This window comes from Podarcis pityusensis (genome assembly GCF_964106645.2).
Source record: "Podarcis pityusensis genome assembly, chromosome: 6".
In the NCBI taxonomy this organism is placed as follows: domain Eukaryota; kingdom Metazoa; phylum Chordata; class Lepidosauria; order Squamata; family Lacertidae; genus Podarcis; species Podarcis pityusensis.
This window is the reverse complement of record NC_138030.1, coordinates 73634417-73656379: the sequence shown is the minus strand read 5'-3', so window position 1 is coordinate 73656379 and position 21963 is coordinate 73634417. Positions and strand designations below refer to the sequence as shown.

General features: G+C 43.9%; 1 protein-coding gene and 1 long non-coding RNA gene across 4 annotated transcripts in view; one reads left to right on the top strand and one right to left on the bottom strand.

Annotated features, from left to right (window-relative positions):
• Positions 1 to 6011: 6011 nt before the first annotated feature.
• On the bottom strand, positions 6012 to 6384 carry LOC308478819. Its single transcript, XR_013987311.1, has 2 exons — positions 6315 to 6384; positions 6012 to 6219 (listed from the first exon to the last, which is right to left on the bottom strand). It is a non-coding gene; the product is annotated as an uncharacterized lncRNA (long non-coding RNA).
• A 4121-nt stretch (positions 6385 to 10505) lies between these two features.
• Positions 10506 to 21963, top strand: part of DIPK1A (divergent protein kinase domain 1A) — a 23320-nt gene continuing 11862 nt past the window's right edge. The window contains exon 1 of one of the 3 annotated variants that reach the window (XM_081008743.1): positions 10506 to 11211. Coding sequence is in view for 1 of the 3 variants with exons in the window: in XM_081008741.1 (XP_080864867.1) it covers positions 13288 to 13341 (54 nt within the window). In the remaining 2 variants the exon portion in view is untranslated. Of the gene's footprint in view, positions 11219 to 13131; positions 13342 to 21963 lie in introns of those variants that run through there. The other 2 variants (XM_081008742.1, XM_081008741.1) reach the window with 2 other exon arrangements.

Below are 21963 nucleotides of genomic sequence, written 5' to 3'. Positions count from 1 at the left end.
ATCAATATTTTCCATTGCTCTTCTTTGAAACCTTTGCCATTTTTCCCCAATATCTTTCCAGGAACATGTTCATATAACAGAAGACATGGGGCGAGAATAATCACTTCCCAGTATCTTAAAAGGGCTTAGGGTAGCTATATTTTGCTAGACAACTACCCAACCTTGTATCTATGCCAAATAACAATTTGTGCATCCCTTGAACTGGAATCTAGTCACTGCATGCCACAATAAATCTGTTAGCCTTAGAGGAGCCTACAGTGGTAGGCTTAATTCATTCTGGAGGTCCATTCTTAACCTGAAACTGTTCTTAACCTGAAGCACCACTTTAGCTAATGGGGCCTCCTGCTGCTGCCGCACCACTGCTGCGCGATTTCTGTTCTCATCCTGAAGCAAAGTTCTTAACCCGACGTACTATTTCTGGATTAGTAGAGTCTGTAACCTGAAGCATCTGTAACATGAAGCATCTGTAACTCGAGGTACCACTGTACAGCATTCTTCCTTGTTTACATTAGTTAACAGTCATTTACAACTTCATAACTTTTAGCATCCCATTCATCTATGCCAGGGGTGGCAAACCACCTTCGTGGGGGAACCCACGAAGGGTTCTATGCATAGACACCTTTTCATCTTCCATTTAGGTAAGCAAGAGGCATTATCACACTTCCATGAGGAATAGATTGCTGGCTTCCCTATCCCAGACCCTGCAAGTGCCCCTATTTTCCGGGGACGTTCCTGATTTCAATAAGCCATCCAGTTTCTGATTCGATCTCTGAATGTCCCACTTTTCCTTGGGATGTTCCTATTTTCATTGGAGAAATGTTGAAGGGTATGGAGTTATCTGACCCCCCCAAGCCGTCTGAAGGCAATCCTGTATCGGGAAGGGTTTTTTTAAAAAAATGTTGAATGTTGAATTAAGTTATTATATATGTCGGAAGCTGCCTAGAGTGGCTGGGGCAACCCAGTAAGATGCGTGGGGTATAAATAGTTAAATTATCATTATGGAATGTGACGTCCCTATTTTCATTGGAGAAACATTGGAGGGTATTCTATCCCTTCCCCTTTGTGCTTATGCGCTGGCCTGGCGGCAATGCTGAAATCGGCTGCTCAGCACCACTGCAGGGAAGTGGGGTTGCAATTCACTGATAAGTGCAGAATGGGGAGCATCTACGTCAGCTTGCCCAGGCCCTGCCCCCAAATCTGGATTGGAAATCCAAGCTGGACAAAATAACTGTAATAGAGAAACTTTGTGTAATAGATAAGGATATAACACAGTGGAAGACGTTTGAGCAAAAACACTGCAGAAGTGAGGGCTGGAAGCCAATTTATGAAACAATGTAACCATTTGATATAAAGATTATTGTGGAAATGTTTGGGAAAAAGTATACTACCCCCCCCCCAAAAAAAACCACCCACCACCAGAAATCCAAGTTGGGAGTCCGTGTAAGACTTGCCCAATCAAAACCACACACACCAACACAAACAGGAGTAGTTCCAATGACATATTAGTGGAGGCAACGACAAATATTAACTCTTAGTTTGAGGAAATTCCTCGTTTTCACCCCTCTGTGTCAGGCAGCCAAGGATCCAACCCCACGGTAGGTTGCCAGGAATGGATAAGACAAGGAAGTTCTTATCAATTGCTTTTTATTCAATGTTCACAGAGAGAGCCTTAGAAATTCAGCCTCTTGGAATAAGGACGTTGCTCCAAGTGAATCTCCACCCCCTCCCTCTCTCCCATTATGCGTCATCACTACGGTGCTGAGCAGTGCCCTTTGCCTCTGAGCTCTCTGCTCCCCTACTTTCAATGCCTGCCAGGTTCTGGGAGAGGGGGGTCTGGAATGCTTTCTAAAGACACTGTGTCCATCAGCTGTCCATCCCCCCCTCTGATGCTTCTTCCTCCTCCTCCTCTCCCATTATTTTCCAGCTTTCCCCCTCATCTGCTTCTGAGCTGTGACCTCCCTGAAACCCCTATTGTAATTCTGAACTGTCTTCTTCTTCTCTGCAAGGGTCAGGCTGGGGAGGCAGTCTCCACCATTCCTCCTCTGCCCAGGCCCTGACACTCTGTTGCCACAGGACTTTGCTTTACATTTATCTCTCTGCTTTCGGAGATATACTGTTTTTACCTGTTCCAAATCAGCCACAGGTGTTTCTCCCCCCCCCCCCAAAGTGCCAGAAAAAAGCAGTTTATGGGATGTGTGCTTTGGGGTTTGTTTGTTTTTCTTCAAGTGCAAATGAATGAGTTAAGCATCTCCTCACCATACTCCCCTCAAAGACACAGCTTCCTGAATCTGCATGTAACATCTAGTTATACTCACTGGTATTTTCAGTAGTTCCTTTGTGGTTGTATTGTTGGTATATATGTTGTTGTTGTTGTTTAGTCGTGTCCAACTCGTCGTGACCCCATGGACCAGAGCACGCCAGGCACTCCTGTCTTCCACTGCCTCCCTCAGTTTGGCCAAACTCATGCTGGTAGCTTCGCAAACACTATCCAACCATCTCGTCCTCTGTCATCCCCTTCTCCTTGTGCCCTCCATCTTTCCCAACATCAGGGTCTTTTCCAGGGAGTCTTCTCTTCTCATGAGGTAGCCAAAGTACTGGAGCCTCAGCTTCAGGATCTGTCCTTCCAGTGAGCACTCAGGGCTGATTTCCTTAAGAATTGAGAGGTTTGATCTTCTTGCAGTCCACGAGACTCTCAAGAGTCTCCTCCAGCACCATAATTCAAAAGCATCAATTCTTCGGTGATCAGCCTTCTTTATGGGTTGGCATATATACGTCTCCTTTAAAAACAACAACAACAACTGAGGAACTGCTGCTGCATTGCATTGCCCTTATGTGCTGCTTAACTATGTTTCAACCCAACTCAGCAGCCTTGGAGAAAATAAAATAAAACAAACAGAACTTGGGGGTGAGAAGATGCATGCTTCTGCACAAACAGCTCATGCCTGCACTCAGAACACCCTTCTTCACCTTTGCTGCCTAACCTTGCCCTTTCCCATTTGCAGTGGTCGAAGGGCACGTGCTGATCATCTTAATTGCGCTCCGGAATTCACTGTAGCTGACATAATAGGGTCCTGTGGCACATTAAAGACTAGCAAATCTATCACAGCGTGAGCTTCCACTGGCAAGAGCCAACTGCATCTGTGAATGTACTACCGATGCTCTGTCCCTGCTCCTGCCAACCTAGAAGTTCAAAAGCATACCAGCGCGAGTAGATAAATAGGCACCGCTGTGGCAGGAAGGTAAACGGCATTTCTGTGCGCTCTGGCACTCATCACGGTGTCCTGTTGCTCCAGAAGCGGTTTAGTCATGCTGGCCACATGACCCGGAAAGCTGTCTGCGGACAAACGCCAGCTCCCTTGGCCAGATAGCGAAGATGAGCCCCACACAGCATAGTCAAGTTTGACTGGACTTAACCATCCGGGGGTCCTTCACCTTTATCCCAAGGGCAAATTAGGCTACACTAAATGCACTGCTGCTTTGGAAAGAGCAGTCATGTGTCTGGCTCCCTGCTCTCCCTCCTAGTATTGGCTGACAAGGAAACATGGAGCGTCATGACACAGGGAAGTTGGAAACAGTGATATGGCTACATTTGGTCCCTTCAAAAACTGTGGTTTCATAATCACTGCATCATGGTGACAGACCTGATGGCGAGGCAGAGTATCAACTTGGGATTTCACTTTTTATGCCCAATTTAAGTTTTAGCGGGAACATACTCTTTTCTTTCATGCAATGAGAACCTTGCAATCAAAAGTTGTCTTGGTGCCTCCACCAGTTCTCAGACGCATTTATATCAAAATGTGCATAGTGCAATTCAACAACTTGTGAAAAATGAACTCGGCTTCAGATCAGCACAATGAAGGCAAGCTTTGAGCTTTGCCAACAGATAAAACAAAGACAGATGGCCCGGCTGGCTGCCTGCCTGGCTGACGGATGGACGGACTGTGTTTCCAGCATGGTTTAAATTCTCCAAAGTAAGAACTCTGCCATACTCCCAGCAGTCCCAGACAACACTTCAGGAAGGGGAATCAAATACCTGCCTTTATGTGAAGGTCAGAGATGGAAGCAGTTCAACTACTTGCAAAATCAAGGTGTGTTCAAGGTGTGGGCAAGGAGGAAGCCAGCTCATGTTTCCTTAAGCAACTACTGCACACCTCCATAAAAGGGTTTGCAAACACTAGACTTCATTAATACATTGTTTAGGCCCTGCCTGTTGTATAAACTTGCCTTATCCCTGGTACCAACCATTACACCACTCAGGGCAGCTGACAACAATTAAAACCACCAATAAATAAAATTCCAAAGGAATGCATTATAATAAAAACCAGATACAAGACCAGCAGAAAAGAAAATTGAAGCCTCAAGCAAACACTTATAAAATAAACACCTGCCTAAACAGGAAGGTTTTTACTATAGGGTGAAATACCACAAGAGAGGCAAGGCAACTGAGCCTTTCAAGGTACAGAATTCTACAAAATGGCTTTGATTAATTCTGGCCCTCACTTCTCGCTTGCCAATGAGTGTCCATTGGATAAGGCAGCTGAACCATCTGTGGTCCTTCCCTCCAGCCTTGGGAGTGCAGCTGTGTATGTGTGTTTGCTATCACCTGGTTTGACTTTAAGCTTACTTAATTTGCCAAACCTTTAATAGGCATTATAAGTATAAAAGGTAAAGGGACCCCTGACATTAGGTCCAGTCGTGGCAGACTCTGGGGTTGCGGCGCTCATCTCGATTTATTGGCCAAGGGAGCCGGCATACAGCTTCCGGGTCATGTGGCCAGCATGACTAAGCCGCTTCTGGCGAACCAGAGCAGTGCACAGAAACGCCGTTTACCTTCCCGCTGGAAAGGTACCTATTTATCTACTTGCACTTTGACGTGCTTTCGAACTGCTAGGTTGGCAGGAGCTGGGACTGAGCAACGGGAGCTCACCCCGTCACAGGGATTTGAACCGCCAATCTTCTGATCAGCAAGTCCTAGGCTCTGTGGTTTAACCCACAGCGCCACCCGTGTCCTACATTATAAGTATAGACCATCATAAAACACCCATATATAATTTTTTAAAATATATACAAATAGACAGCCATGTAAAGTATATAATGACGAGGATTGTCACTGTAAGAGATGGTATTAGCTTTAAGCTTATGAGGACTCTGTGCCCTATCCTTTGTGTTGGAGAAAGGAAGGAAGGGAGGAAGGGAGGAAGGAAGGAAGGAAGGCTGTATGTATAATATCAAACACAGCATAGGAAAAAGACCACATGTTAGGTAAGTTAAAAAGTGGTTTACTTACAAACTTTTGAAAAGTCAGTTTCCTGTGCTTCAGAAAAGCTGTGTAGGTGGTAAAACTTGGCTTAGTTACAAAGAGCTAAGCATTCCTAGAATGCAAGAGTGGCTTGTGAGAGCCATATGGTTGACCTGCAGCAACTGGCTCAAACCTCTTCGCACACTGAGCTTCTCAGGTAGACTGAAGGAGAGGAAAGGCCTGATTACCACATCCTCCCAAGGTGAGGGGAAGTGAATATAGCCAATCCTGGCAGGACAGCTTATTCTGTGGTATTAACTCCTTCATGCATTAATTTGACTTAAGCATATTGGTTATATAAGGCTGTTGATCGCACACTTTGGATCTGAGTTCCACTATTATGGGACTGTTATCATTCATTATCTTTGAATCACCTTTCTGACTTCAGAACCTATACCTCTTCCTTCCCCTTTCTGTCTCTTCACCCCCAGTTCCTTCACACATTTCATTATTGGCCCAGTTTTGGTAATATGCCCCATAAATAGTGTTTAAAATAAATAATAAAATAAATCTGCATACTTCCTTTCTCTTTTTCAGTACAGTAAAATCAGCATGGCACTCAGCATTGTTCGGCGATTCTAAGAAACCAAAAAGTCAATGCAGTTTTGAAAGGTTCAGTTTGTCACCTGGATTCAAAATATCATCCAAGACAAAAAGTGTTTTACCCACCCGTTGGGTCAATCCATTCTGTTTAACTGAGATTTTAGTCTACTGGGATTAGATGGCATTTTTATTCTCGCTTCTTTTTTGCATGTGCTTTTTAGAGAGATGGTCATGCGTGTGGTTCTGAACCGCTGTAATCTATTGCAATGTTCATTGCAGGGTACAAAAGGAAATGTACATAAACAAACATTTTGAACCGTTTTCTTTCTGCTGTGCTGCGCAACATCCCACTCTGTGCTCAGACTTCTGCGAATATGCTAGAAGAAAACATGAGGAACAAAAAAAGAAGCCCATCTGGACTTGCTGATATAGGAAAAGAACATCCTCAACGGCAACACTTTTTTGCTCTTACCAAAGCAGAATATTTTTACTACGTTGCTAGTCGTTTTGCATAATTTACAGTGGCTTTGCTCCTGAGGAATTCTAGCGCTCAGTGTTCCTAATCAATGTAGGACACTGTACACTCAGCAGAATCTTTGGCATTCTGACTTCACAGTGCTACTCAAATTCTAGAATTTGTTTAAGAGAGCATTTTTCCACAAGGACAATAGCTATATACTGTAGAAGTCAGCTTTTATCCAAGTAACAACATATCTTAATGAAAATCAGTCACACTGGCTGTTTAATTTTTTATTTTTTTAAAAATACTTTATGCAATGAAACACCACCACAGTCCTGGCATTTTGATCCTATACTGTACACATTTACTCAGAATTAAACCCCTCTCTGTTCAACGGGCTTGCTTCAAGGTAAGATTGCAGAGGATTGCATAGAACTGTAGAGTTGCATGGGACCACACAAGTCACCTAGTCCAACCCCCTGCAATGCAGGAATCTTTTGCCCAATGAGGGTCTTGAACCCAGAACCCTGAGATTAAGAATCTTGTGCACTACTGACTGAGCTACCAAGTGTACCTTGCAGTCCAGTCCTATGCATGTTTATTAAGGAGTAAGTCACATCCAGTTTACTCACAAATAAATGGGCATCAGATTACATTCTATTCTCCGGGCACATTAACCCAAAGATACTGAATTTATGGGGATGTTACACTTGCCTCTCTAAGCAAATGTGCACCATCTGTTCTTGTCCCAAGCAATGATCCCAACTTGTCCGAGGAGGGGCGTATGCTAGGGGCCAAGTCAATGGACACCAGCACTAATCCTGTTCCCAAATGTAGGAGCAAAGTCAGTGCCTAATTCAGCAGCATCAGGCAAAACAGAGATCGACCTTCCAGAGAGAAAGAAGCTAAGCTTATACTTGAATATTACTTTGACAACTAACAAATCCAGAATGAGCCTTAAACAGGACTGCAGCTTCCTTTGAGCAGCGGGTCCCACTCTTGATGGGTAAGTGGCTGGTGGGGGTGGGGCACTGAGGTTGTGTTATGGCAGGAGTAGGGAACCTTTGGCCTTCCCGTTCATAGAACCATAGAGTTGGAAGGGACCTAGAGGAACATCTAGTCCAACTCTCCCTGCAATGCTGAACTTAAACTCCCTTCATCCTTTGACACTGGCCATTCTTGCCAGGTCGATAGGAGTTGTAATTCAGCAACTTCTGGAAGGCCAAAATGTTCCACACTCCCGTATTATGGCCTCCAAGTGGGATTCTCAAGGAATTGTGACCTCTTGGGTTCCTGCGGTGCTGGAACGCTCAAGGAAGCAGGGATGGCAAAGCGTGATTCAGAGGGGTACATCTCCCCTTAGTCCATGCCCTCTATCCCTTGATGATGGGGTCAGAGTCATTGCTTTCTTGAATACCTCTTCCTCCCCAGAAAATAGACAACAATTTTATTTTGCCATTTAATCAAGACATATATTTCACTGTTGTGATGCTCTGCATGTTAGTGGGGGATATGGGTGGTACTGTACTGCTTCTCAACCTTTTATTTATTGCACCTCCACAGTTGCATTCAATGGGCTGCTGCTGATGCTCCCTCCTTGCCTGCGTTGTTTGCGTGCACGCAGAGCCAATAGGGTTATCATCTGCTCTTGCAACCTTCCTCCATCCACCTTGCTTATGGGTTCTCTTGCCCCCTTCCTTCCTTCCTTCCTTCCTTCCTTCCTTCCTTCCTTCCTGTCTTCACTCATTTTCACAAACCTATTCTCATTTCTAGAGTTCGTGTGAGGCTTCTGCCCCAGCCAAACTGACAACTCTCCATTCACAGTGAACTTTCTGACAGTATAGTCCCTGTGTAGTTGAAATGTTGATGAACGTTCCATTCCATCACATCAGCTCAATCACTTGGCATGATAGACTGAAGCGGCAGTACTAAAAACCACTAATCCATTCTGCAGGTGGAAGCGTTATTCCACTGGTGTAGCTTCATCTCTGCCAACAAAGCTGCACTTTTGCTGCTTCCTAAGGTCGCTCAGTGAATCTCCACTACAGAATTGCATCCTTAATCCCAGATAAGTGTGCATAGGACCGCTGCCTTAAATTTACCAGAGCGCACCATTCTCCTTTGACACAGAAGTAACATTTTACAAATGAGGTGTGAAACCACTGCTAATTCACTTGCGGTTACATAAAGCCTGTCATGAACTGCCTGCTCAATTGTATTTACTGGTGATGTAAGAGGCTTGTGCTGTGACACATACGAGGATAGAAGTGTAATTTTATTCACCCATCAGTAAACCTCGTGTTGTTTTTCTCTGTCGTGCATTGTGACTAATCATCCTAATGTCTATTATTAATGGAGAATTGCTGGAGTGAAAGCAAAGCCCACATCTGCTTTGAAAAGAATGCAGCTATTTAGGATTTGCATCAGAGTCACTTTGAAAGCATGGATGACAGATGCCCAGCAGTGTCGCCCAGTGAATTCAAATAAAGGCAAATCAGAGGCCAACATAGAACCACGGAAGCCACTTAATAGTGGAGTATTAGGGTTTTACTAGTTTGTTTCATTGTATTTATTCTAAAAATATATATTCTGCGTTTCAGGACAAGTATCCCCAACAAACTGGCATACAAAGCCAGTCGTAAAGACTTTAAAAGCAACAATTTTAAATCAACAGTAAGATCGTGCCCCTTTATAAGAAGCAGTAAAAACATCAGTAAGATGCAGCTAAGGGATCCCCGTGTTTTTTTAGTGTACACTGTTACACTGTACACTGTTTTTTAGTGTACACAGTGAGAAGATACCAGTTGATGATGTGTGCCTTGCAACCTTTTTTTGGTAAAACCTGGGCTGGAACTGCTCCAGACTTTGGTGAAACGGAAAACTGGTTGAATTCTCTTAACATTACAGTGATGATTATAGAATCATCAAGTCGGATGGGACCCCCAAAGGTCATTGGTCCAACCCTCCACAGTGTAAGAATCTAAATTTGCTATCTGTTGGTGCTAGAGCCACTTGCTTCTGGATTTTTCCCCTTGGCGTTTTGGTAAAAGAATTAGCAGTGATTTTGTGTATTATGTGGCTGACCAGCAATGACTAGAAGTCCTACTCGAGCAACCCCCATGGAAATGGATGACCTAAGTTTGTCATGTTCATTAATTTCAACGGAGCTACTCTGAGTAGGATTAGCATTGGCAACAAACCAATAAGTTTATATTTCAGACTGAAGTTACTGCCGCAGAATCATTTTATTAAATAAGAACAGAGCATACTCGTTGGGAGGCAGAAATACTCATTGCATGGTCATAACATTTATTTCTATGGCTCATAATTTTGAATCCCATCACCCCCTGCTCGATTTAAACCCCTTAGGCTGTTATCATGCTTTGATTGGATAGAATATTACCTGACATTTTATTTCTAAGTCAATTGGCAAGAGTCTTGTATTGTGTTTTTTAAACTATTGAAACAAAACAGCCCACCAGAAGATCTGTAGACCTAATTTAAAACTCCTACTCTCTTCCACAGGCTCATTGCGTGGTATTACCCGAAAGTATAATATGAAACACAATTATACATCTGGAAGTGAAAAGCAGAAAAAGAATAAAGATAAGAGCATGAAGAAGAACAGATACGTTCATTGCCTTTTTGAAAACTTGCTCTTCAGGGTCATGATGCATCAGAGACAATGGAAGGATCAAGCTGTAGCAGCAGCAGGTATTGAAGATGTAAAAACAAGTGAAACACTGGACCTCAACTTCCCACAAAAGATGTGACAGATTCAGTCACTTTTGAAGGTAAAGATGGTGTGGAAAATGCAACTAAGTGATGAAAAATGTACTCCAGTCAAAACAGAAGACAGCATATATTTTAGAAAGGTTCCTTACATTAGCGACATCGCTTTGTAGCCTAATCCTCTTTCATCAGATATGAATGCAACTGATAAAAGATCATTCAACACCCTTAAAAGAGTCAAAAATTACTTACATTCTGCTATATCTCAAGAGCATTTAATGAGTTTAGCAATTTTAGCAATTGAAAGTTCTGCATAGCAAGATGTAAAATATGACAAGTTAATTGACAATTTTGTGCAAAGGAAGTGTAGAAGAAAACATGTATAAATTTTATATCTATAAATATTTTATGTAAATCATTGAATTTTCATCCATATTGTTCCTTTAAATAAAGTTCATTTTCAAGTGAATAGAAGTGTTTTCTTTTCTCTCTATATACATATATTATTAATTAGAAACAAAAAATACCATTTAATAGCAACATGTTATTAACTCCATCATATTTTCAACTCCCTAAAAGGGCTGTGCACAGGACCCGATGGATCATAAACCCACCACTGCTGCTGAAGGACTTTTTCCATTATAATTTAATATTAAATCTAAATCCTCTGATGAAATTGGTTTGCGTGACATGGGTGTCCAGTCTTCAACACACACCGCTTGTTTGCACTGCACTCCTAGAAATGATCAGGACTCATGTACTTGGCTGTGGCCTGTTGGGAAAGTATGAGCAATAAGAACAGAAGAACAATAAGAGCATGGATCAGAACCAAAGGCCCATGCAGTCCAGCATGCAGCTCCACAGTGGTCAACTGGAGACCTGTGAGAAACCCACAAACCAAACATGAGGGCAATAGCCCTCTCTTCCTCCTGTTTCCCAGCAACTGCTTCCCAGCATATTCCCTCTGATCCTTGATGCCATAAATGGCCATTGTGACTAGTAGTCCTCTGTAGCCTTATCCTCCAGGAATTTCTCTAATCCCCTTCTAAAACTATCCAAGCTGGCAGCCTTCGAGACATCTTGCAGTAGCAAATCCCATACTTTAACTATGTGCTGAGAAGATGGGCTTCCTTTTAAGAAGGAAGTTACCTGAGAACTATGGAACTCTTTCCCTCCCGTAAGAGGCAAGCGGCAGGCACCGACTTGGATGGCTTTAAAAGGGGCTTGGACGAATTTATGGAGGATAAGGCTAACCATGGCTACTTACTGGCCATGATGGCTTTGCTCTGCCTCCACAGAGACAGCATGCTTCTGTATACCAGTGGCTGGGGGGAAAACAGCAGGAGGAAAGAGTGCTCTTAGGCTAAGGTCCTGCTCACATGGGGTATCTGGTTGGTCATGGGGAGAATGACCAACTGGGCTAGATGGACCATTGGCCTGACTCTCCTGATGTCCCTTATTATGGTAAAGTTCTCCCTATATGCATAGCTCTGTGTGTGTGTGCTTGCGCAGCTGGGGGGAAATGCAGAGCATTCTAAACATGCCCAGGGGCAACCTTCTCTAATTATTACTACTACTACTACTACTACTATTATTATTATTATTATTATTTATACCCCGCCCATCTGGCTGGGTTTCCCCAGCCACTCTGGGTGGCTCCCAACAGTATTAATAGAACATCAAACATTAAAAACGTTCCTAAACAGGGCTGCTTTCAGATGTCTTCTGAAAGTCAGTTTATTTCTTTGACATCTGGCGGGAGGGCGCTCCACAGGGCGGGCGCCACTACCGAGAAGGCCCTCTGCCTGGTTCCCTGTGGTTTCACTTCCCACCGCCGTGAGGGAACTGCCAGAAGGCCCTCGGTGCTGGACCTCAGTGTCCGGGCTGAATGGTGAGGGTAGAGATGCTCCTTCAGGTATACTGGGCCGAGGCCGTTTAAGGCTCTAAAGGTGAGCACCAACACTTTGAATTGTGCTCGGAAACATCCTGGGAGCCAATGTAGGTCTTTCAGGACCGGTGTTATATGGTCTGGGCGGCCACTCCCAGTCACCAGTCTAGCTGCTGCATTCTGGATTAGTTGGTGTTTCCGGGTCACCTTCAAAGGTAGACCCACGTAGAGCGCATTGCTGTAGTCCAAGCCAGGAAACACCGCTTCACCACCAGCAACGTTGTTGTTGTTTAGTCATTTAGTCGTGTCCGACTTTTCATGACCCCATGGACCAGAGCACACCAGGCACTCCTGCCTCCCGCAGTTTGGTCAAACTCATGCTGGTAGCTTCGAGAACACTATCCAACCATCTCGTCCTCTGTCGTCCCCTTCTCCTTGTGCCCTCCATCTTTCCCAACATCAGGGTCTTTTCCAGGGAGTCTTCTCTTCTCATGATGTGGCCAAAGTACTGGAGTCTCAGCTTCACGATCTGTCCTTCCAGTGAGCACTCAGGGCTGATTTCCTTCAGAATGGATAGGTTTGATCTTCTTGCAGTCCACGGGACTCTCAAGAGTCTCCTCCAGCACCATAATTCAAAAGCATCAATTCTAGCTAGGCGAGGAATGGGCAAGGGTTCCTAAACTTAGGACACAATAGGGGTGCCAACTGGAACAAAATATTTGGGGGGGGCAGGTAAGTCCCATCGCTTAAATGCATACTATTATTTGAATGGCAATGCTCATCAACTGCAGGGTGGGGAAATCAAATATTTTATTGGGGGTCTGGGTGCTGAAAGGACCGGAGCCCCCAGGACTTGGCTCCTATCACCCTCCCACCCAGGGCCAGTTCCGCACTCGAGGGCGATGCGGCTGCCCGGCAAGGGAGATTCGGGGCTGCGCGCCACGTCGCCGCCCTCCGCAACCGGAAGCCTCCCCGCCCCCGCTCCGACGCTGAGGGGGAGAGAAAAGAGGAGGCGCCACCGGGCGGGTGTCGGCGGCAGAAGCGGCGCCTCCTAGTGTCCCTCAGGTCCCTCGAAGGCTGAGGAGGAAAAGCCGCCCTCTTCCCTCGCGCCGCCCGCCTTCTGACAGTTGCCAAGCGGGGCGGGGTCGGGAGAGCCGTTGCCGCCTCCCCTCTCCCCCGCCCCCTCCCTCCCCCCCACCGGACTCGGGCACGTTTCGTTGCCTCGTCGGCGGTGACAGAAGAAGGCCGGCGGCCCCCTCGGCCCCCTCAGCGCCGGGCGGACGCAGGGGAGAGCGGGCGCCTCTCTCGCCGCCCTCCTCCGGGGACTCCGCCGCGGCCCGCTGCGGGGATGTGCCATCCTTTACCATGGCGAGGAGGCTCTTCGCGGGGGCCTGGCTCAGGAAGCCCTATTACAGCCAGGTGAGTCCGGGGTGGGCCGGAGAGCGGGGTCAGGAGAAGGGGCTGCGGCGGGCGGAGGAGGAGGAGGAGGAGGAAGGCGGCGCCGGCCGCAGCGCCGGAGGGGAGGGAGCGAGGCCGGCAGGTGCGCGAGGCGGGGGCGGCGCACCTGGGCGGGAGGAGAGGGAGGCGCGCGGGGCGCCGTTCCCACGGGAAGCAAGGGAACACGCGATTACGAACGCGGGTTAGGTCTGTCGCCGCTCAACGAGCCCACCACCCTTTTCCTTCCCACCCAGCTCCGTTGGAGTTTGCCCCTTAACAAGCCTACCTGCGCGGGTGCCAACTTGAATAAAATAATTGATTTTTGGATGGGGGTGGGGCGGGTAAGCCCTGTCCCGCATAATCGATCCCATGGCACGAGCTGTTGCCACACTGTTGGCATGGCAATGCCCAAAAACTTGGGGGGCGAGGGGGGGCTGGCGCCCTCATAGATATATAGGGGGGGGGGAGCGAAGACCCCCCCAGCAGTTGGCTCCTATGCCAGCCTACCAGGCGTTGTAATGGAGAGATGGAGGTAGTAACATAGGAGCCAACTCCTAGGGGCCTCAGGACCCTTTGTGCGCCCCCCCCCCATAAAATATTTGAGCGGGCCACTGACCCAAAAGTAGATGGGCATTGCCATTCAAATGGGGTATGTGTGCCAAGTCTTGTGATTGTGTGAAGCAGGGATTTACTTCTCCCCCCTCCCCCAATATTTTATTAATGTTAGCGCCCCTGGTTGGCCATTTGCGGCTCTTGCTTGCCCAAGCTTTCTCCACTCTTCCGCTTCTCCTCCCTCCCACTCACTCCTTCCCAGTCCCTGCTGTTTTTGGAGCGTTTTTTGCTTAATCTGGTGGTTCCGGGGCTCCTCAGTGGTTCTGGGGTCCTCCCTATGTAACTTGAATTTTTTGAGTTTGCGCAATGAATTTTGTACCGTTTTTCCAGATTTCAGATGTACCCGGCTGGTTTCTCACCTCCACAGTTCAACAGTTTGAATCTATATTATATATATAAATTCAACAACAATTTATATGCCACTTGATTTTAGGAAAGCCTCTATGCAGTTTACAGAAAGATATTGCACTGAAAGGCTGCAGCTTCATGCCAGCTGCAAGATAAAACACAATGTTAAAAGGCAGAAAATGTGCTTTAGAAAGTGTTAATCTTGTTAGAGAGGCTAATACAGAAACAGCCAGATGTACTAGTTTTACGCATGTTCATCTGCCTTTGGTTATGTACTAGTTCTTTGAGAGCACAAGTGAGAAGAATACTGTTGCAGTCATGTCCTGCCTATGGACTTCCTGTATAAATTTTGTTGGTTGTTGTGAGAACGGGATACTGGCCTGATCCAGCAGGACTCTTTGACAGTCACATGTATGTATGTGTGTTATGTATAAATCTGTATCAGAATAACTGTGGAGGAAATACTGTGCTTTTTATCACACATCCATGTACTTCACTTATCTAACCTAGCCCCTAACCTCCCTGGGGGAGAGCATTTCACAGGCAGGGAACCACCACAGAGAAGGCCTGTTCTTGGGTTGCCAGCCTCTCATGGAGGAGGAACATGAAGAAGGGCCTCAGATGATAGTCACAAGGTCTGGGGTGGTTCATATGGGGAGAGGCGATCCCTGAGGTATTGTGGTCCTGAGTCATTTAAGGCTTTATAGGTCAAAACCAGCACTTTGAATTGGGCCTGGAAACCAATTGGAAGCTAGTGTATTCAGGCCAGGATTGGTGTTATATGCTCAAACAATTTTGGCCAAGTGAGCAACCTGGCCGGTGAAGTTTCTGAACCATCTTCAGAGGCAGCCCTTGTATAACATGCTGCAGTAATCTAACCTAGATGTTACCAGAGCACAGACAACAGAAGTTAGGCTATCCCTGTCCAGATGGGGGCACAGCTAGGCTACCAGCTGAAACTGATGGAAGACACTCTGTGTCACTGAGGGCACCTGAGCCTCAAGTCATAGCAATGGACCCCGAATTACCCCCAAGCTACATACTCACTGATTCAGAGGGAGTGTAACCTCATCAAGAACAAACAAACTCCCATTCATCCGGTCTAGGGAACCACCCACAAACGGTGCCTCAGTCTTATCAGGATTGAACTTCATTTTGTTGGCTCTCTTCCAGTCCATTATCAAGGCAACACAACAGTCCACTGCCACACCAGCAGATGTAAAGAAGAAGTGTGTCATCAGCATATTGCTGACAACTTACTCCAAAACTTCAGATGACCCCACTCAGCAATTTCATGTAGTTGTTATAAGTGTTAAAATTGAACCTTGAGGGACCCCACATTGAAGGCTCCATGGGTCTGAAGAGCACTCCCCAAGCATCACCCTCTAGAAATGACCATCCAGTTAGGACCTGAATCATTACAAAGTGGTGCCACCCACCCCTAACTTGGACATCCACTCCAGAAGGATACCATAGTCGATGCTGTTGAAGCTGCTGAGAGGTCAAGGAGAATTAACAAGGATACATAGGTCAGCATACAGGAAGATCGAAGCAGTTTCTGTGCCAAAACCAGGCCTAAACTCCAATTGAAATGGATCTAGAAAATCAGTTTCCTCCAAGAGGACCGGCCCAAGAAAAAGAGATTGGCAACTGGCCAGTAATTACTTAGATTTTCCAAATCCAGGGAGGGTTTCTCAAGGAGTGGTTTTACTACTGCCTCCTTCAAGCAGGCAGGGACTACTCCCTTTCACAAGAAGGCATTAATCACCTCCCTGGCCCAGCCAGCTGTCCCATCCCTACCAATTTTTAACAGCCAAGAGGGGAAGGGTCCAGAGCGCAAATGATCACATTAACTGAGCCAAGCACCTTGTCCACAGCCTCAAGCCTTGCTAACGGAAACTCATCCAATATAACAATACTAGACAGTTCTCTGGTTTCATCTGCTATAACACTGGAGTCAAGAGCCTGGTGGATGCAAGCCGTTTTATCCTCAAAATGCTTTGCAAACAGGTAACAGTGAGCTGACACCAGTTCAGTCACCTCCTTTAGACCAGACTGTAATTGAGGATGCAATGGAGGCAGCAAAGTATCCTACAAAGAATAATAACTTCCTCCAAGGAAATTAAAGTTCTTAACCATATTCTCTTGAATGAAGAATACCAGTCATTCCCGGAAGTTGTGTGTTTGATTTAATTCATCCAATGTGCTGTGTATTATTATTTTTAAAAAATGTTTCCTACATGTTATGCACAATTCTCTGCTTAGGCACTGCAGACAGTTACCCCAGTGTTTTAAGTGAAATATTTGTTTTATCGGTATTTTTGTAACATGGTCAGTGTGGTGTCTGCTTCCACTTTGATTTTTTAAAAATTAGTATTTATATTGATTAAAACCTATATGGCACAAATGAAATATTGTTCCTTTGCCAACCTGTTGGTCCCTGGGTGTTTTGGACTATGATTCCTATCAACCCCAGGCAGCATGGTGCTGGCTCCATTGATAGGAGATATATTCTAAAATATCTGGAGGGCACCAAGTTCGTGATGGTGTCTTGAAGGTGTCTTGAAGGAAGCAGCTAAAGGCTGGTATAAACTGAGCTGGTAAAAACTGAGAAGAGATTGGTTTGTTCCTTTGGCTGGTGAAGTGAGGATAGAACTTCAGGTATCTTGTTGGTTCATCTGCAATTTTTAAAATATATTTTTTAAATGTATTTTAATTCTCTGTGTTGTAAAGCAGAGAATTATGTACATTTGGGGGGGGGGGGTGTCTTTTAAAAGAAGCACAAGAAGTTGGAAGAATTGCTTCCTGGAAAGACTGGTGCTTTTCATTGTCCAAGCTGGAAACTTGAACAACTTCATTGATTAGGAATGTATCCCAAGCAGTCAGAAGTTACTCATTTGAAGGCACTTCAGTGATACTTTATTGAACCGGGTGTTTTACTGGTGATCTGTATCTGTTGGTATTTTTTTGCTATTTTGCATTTTTGTACATGGTTGAAAACTTATATTAGTACAATAGAGCTACTTTGGATAAAATTGGGGCTCTTTGTTTGTTGTGCAGACTTTTAGGGAGGCAAAAGCAAGGAAGAGCAGCATAGTCTTTGTCCTTAGTTTGCCTTGTGTTTTCAAATAACTATCTAGTAGCAACATGGAACACAGAAGGGGTTAATGATTAGGAAGCCTGTTAACTGTATTCTGTTTTATTTTTATTTAAAGGGTATACTCTGCCCTTCAGTAAAAAAAAAAAATCAAGGTAGCTTACAAAGAAATCAAGATTATGATAACAAAGGCAACATCATTAAACATTTCAGCCAGTATTTAAACTAATTTTGGTTAGGGTACATTGGGAGAGAGCTGTGCAAACATTCTGCTAAACAGGGTGATGTGGCTGCTTGCAAGGTCAGACAAATGTAACTCTCTGTCTAAGGTCAAGATACTTCAATATTTTATCTTTGTGTATGTGTGTAAGTCAGTCCTAAAAATAAACAGCATTAACAGGGATCTATATTTTGCCCTGGGCAAGAACTATATCTTGTTTCTGTATCAGATGCTTCTCACTCAGTGTGTGTTCATGTATATTTGCATATGGTGTAGGCAGCATAGAATATAATTTTATCACTGAGCACATGCATTTTCCCATTTGTAAAGCAGAGGAAATTGCCTTGTTTCTTATTGTGGTGAAAGTATAGGTATATTACAGTTGTGCCTTTGTCCTACATTTCTGCTTCAGAGGTTGCTCTTCTTCAAACATAAATTGTAAGCCTTTCCCCAACACAATCCAACACAATTGCATCTCCATCATGCCCCTTTCTTCTAGCTTGTCCTCAAATCTTTGTGTCCTTGGAATAGTTCCAAGCCCCATCGTTTTCCTCCTCCACAAGTAATTCTAGAAGCTATCTGATTCAATGAAGCACATTGCAGCATCATTGTTCAGTTCCAGTACTTGAATATGCTTCCACATTCAAACACTTGTTAGAGATTTATAATTGACAAATGCATATGGTGCCATATTTGTAAGCTGCTTTCTATAATACATACATTTCTGATGTATCCAGTTAGCATCTTAATCTTATTCTAATTTAGTACATATTCTAACTTAGTTCTATAACTTTAGTGAAACCCCCCCCAAAAGGAACAGAGTATAAAATAAAGTAAGGAGTCTTTTTTTTTTTTTTTTTTTTTTTTGAGGAAGGAAAAGCAACTTTTAAACTACACAGAGCTGCTCTTAGGAATGTTGTTTTCAAAAGACATCATGCTTTGTGTGGATGTTAAAAACATGGTTAATAGAAATAACGACTGACATCTTTTATGACAACAAAATTATATGGAGAACACTAATGTTTTCTGATTTGTTTACCTGCGGTTGAAGATCTGACATCTTCACTTCTAGAACTTTGTTTATAGTAGATGAAGTTTGCTGCCATACCCTTGTATTGCCTTGACAAAGAGAGGAAGGAAGGAAGGGAGTTGTTGTGGGTTTTTTAAAAAAAAGACTTACATGCTTTAAGTGTTATAGGGATCTCCACTCTCATGGGTTAGTAAGCCTTGTAGGAGGGCTGATGGCTCCCTCTTAAAAATGTTTAAGAGCTTAGGAGGTAGCCTCTAGAATGGGTACTTGCTGTACTGGCTTCTCTCTTGGCATTTAATTTCTGTCTTCTGCCTTCAATGTAATTAGGGGATGTGCTGGCACTGAGTTTAACTGTGGCTGCATGTGGTTAAGATTCCCATTTAATCTGGATTTTAAATCTCATGGGCTTCTGTAAAAACACTGAAGCTAGAAATCCACAGGAAGCCACATATTTCAATTACTTGATTTGGTTATTTGGCCAAACTACAATATTAATTGCCGGAAATTTGATAGAACTGTTAGTTTAGAATTACTGTTCATGCTCGGTGCAAAACAAACATGATAAGCAGGTGATAAAACACTTTTTTATTTTACCAGACCATGTTTTACTTAAAACTAGCCTTGTAATTACAGCTTGTCTGGGAAGCAGAATTTCCCTAACCCCGTGAGTGGCAACTGAATAAGCATGTCCGTCTCCTGCCACCATCTGCTTCCTTGTGCTGCTCCTGGCAACCACAGCAGAATTTTTGTGTGTGTTCCTTAGCCATGCCATGGGACTTGACTTGTTGGCTATCCCTTATTTCAGAGAGAAAGCCAAGACTTGCTGTATTCAGAAATCTCTGCTGTGTTTTCCCTGGTTGTGGTAGTGAGGGGGAAAGGGGTGATTATGAAGCTCCCTGGCTGCACCTTTTTCTAGTTCCTGGCAGCAGGACAAATCTTGTATGCAACAGGGAAGGCAGAAGATGAAGGATCTGGGGAACTAAAGCAAGGAGATATGGAACAGCAGAAGGCTGCTTTAAACTTCTTTTGTAGCCCATTAATATTAAAATACAATAGCTCAAAGCACTGCATCTTATTCATCATCATCTCTGACTAGGTCTGTTTCTAGTATCAATGTGCTCTGGAACCTTTCCAGGCTCAACTTTTGCCAGAAATTGTGCTGTTTGAGATGCATCTCACATGGTGAATAACTAATTACCATGCAGTTCACACTGTTTAACAGAATATTGACTCTGTAAATGCCTTGCTAGGTGTCGTCATTTGCGTTTTTTCTTTCTGTGGTTTTTGGTTCATTTCCAAGAGGATTAGTGGGAATGAGAAAGGCAATAAGGGAAAGAAAATCATTTGCTAGCTCTGAAACAATTTTATTCTGATGTCACAGTTTCCCCCCCCAAAATGCTTGTTATTTTACTTTGACTTAGCATGACTAGTTAAAGCTTTGTGGGGAACTGATGCAGAGTTGGCTTGTATATCTGTAAATAACCTCTTATCACTTAACAAAGCCATTTTCTTTAGTATTCGTAGATGTGTAAGTTTTTATATTGAACATCTAATTATTTTAAGGTCACATTAGTGGAAGTGCATTTTGCCAGCTCGTTTCCATGACACCTCCTGGATATTTTAATTTGTTTTGTTTTTCATAATTTTTATTAGCAAACAGAAAAGTTTCACAGTACTCTTAGTTACATTTAATTACAATGTGCATTAGATCTTTGTGTCAAGAAAGATTATATGAAAGTGAAGGAAAGGAAAGGCATTTCAACATCCTAGAGAAAATAAGAATTTGACTTAAACAGTTATAAAGCTATTACTTATTATAGTCTTTTTAAAGTTTTTATAATTAACATAGTACAGTGGTGCCTCGGGTTAAGTACTTAATTCGTTCCGGAGGTCCGTACTTAACCTGAAACTGTTCTTAACCTGAAGCACCACTTTAGCTAATGGGGCCTCCTGCTGCTGCCGTGCCACCAGAGCACAATTTCTGTTCTCATCCTGGAGCAAAGTTCTTAACCTGAAGCACTATTTCTGGGTTAACAGAGTCTGTAACCTGAAGCGTATGTAACCCGAGGTACCACTGTATAGTCTTTGAATCATTTGAAAAGAAAAGAAAACTGTTATATTCACATTAATGTAGAAATGTAAGAAAAGAAGTCATCAACCATATCAAAAAACATTTTTGTGGGGCAGTTTGTCAGGTTATTTAGAGTCCAGAATGCAGTGGCCAGAAAGTGACTTCGGGTGGCTAGCTGTACTAGTTTCCAGTTACTTGGAGCGTCTGAAGATGCTTTTTCTGTACTCTTAAAATAATGACATTGTTTGAACTCTGGTCACCTGCAGAAATATAGGAAGCTACCTTATACCATGTCGAATGGTTGGTCCATGTAGCTCAGCATTGCCTACACACTGACTGGCAAGAACTCTCCAAGATTTGAGGCAGGGTTCCCTCCCAGCCTTAGCTGGAGATGCTAGGGATTAAACCTGGAACCTTCTACATGTGAAGGAGATGCTCTACCTCTGAGTTATTGTAATCTACCATATGCCCTCCCCACACAAGCGTCATCAGGATTGTCTGTGAAGAGCCTTGGCTATGGGTGTCCCATCTATGATAAGGTCAGAGCCTCTTTAGCAGCAGCTTCCTGCTTAAAGAAACCCCTGCCCAGTCAGTCTGCCTTTCTATATTGAGGACATTGGTAAAAATAGACCTTTATAAGAATTTGGGTTTATTCTAAATTATGATGGGTTTCACTGGCTGTTGATGCTATCTGCTGCTAATTAGTTGAATTTATTTCAATGGATTTTATTGGCTGGTAACTTTGACATTGTAGCTTTTAAACCGTTAGTCTTTCAAAGCACACTGGGAAGTAGAATATAAATAAATGAAGTCTTGTGATACTGGCAAACGTGAAATTCTCTGTATTAGTAATACTATTGGCTATAACTTTAATTGTGCCATAAATGTGGTTTTCAGTAGGCTTTTTACACACAGTAAATGCTATGCTGAGAGTTTTCTTTAGCAGTATCTGTTTTTCTAATGTTAAGAAATAAACATTCTGTCTAATTCTTGTTGATATGCACTTAATAGGCTTGAGTTTAGTCTGCAGTTTTATTGCTCATTCTTGCATGCCATAGATAGCAGTTGAGTCTTTAATCTGACTTCCTTCATAACTTTCTTTTGTGGGGAAAGGGAATACAGTCTGGTGTTTGGAGATTACTGTTCTGGTTATTATGGGTTAATTTCCTTTCACCATAAAGCCTCTTCTGATGCTGGACCAATTCATTTTCTGGAGGAAGTACCTT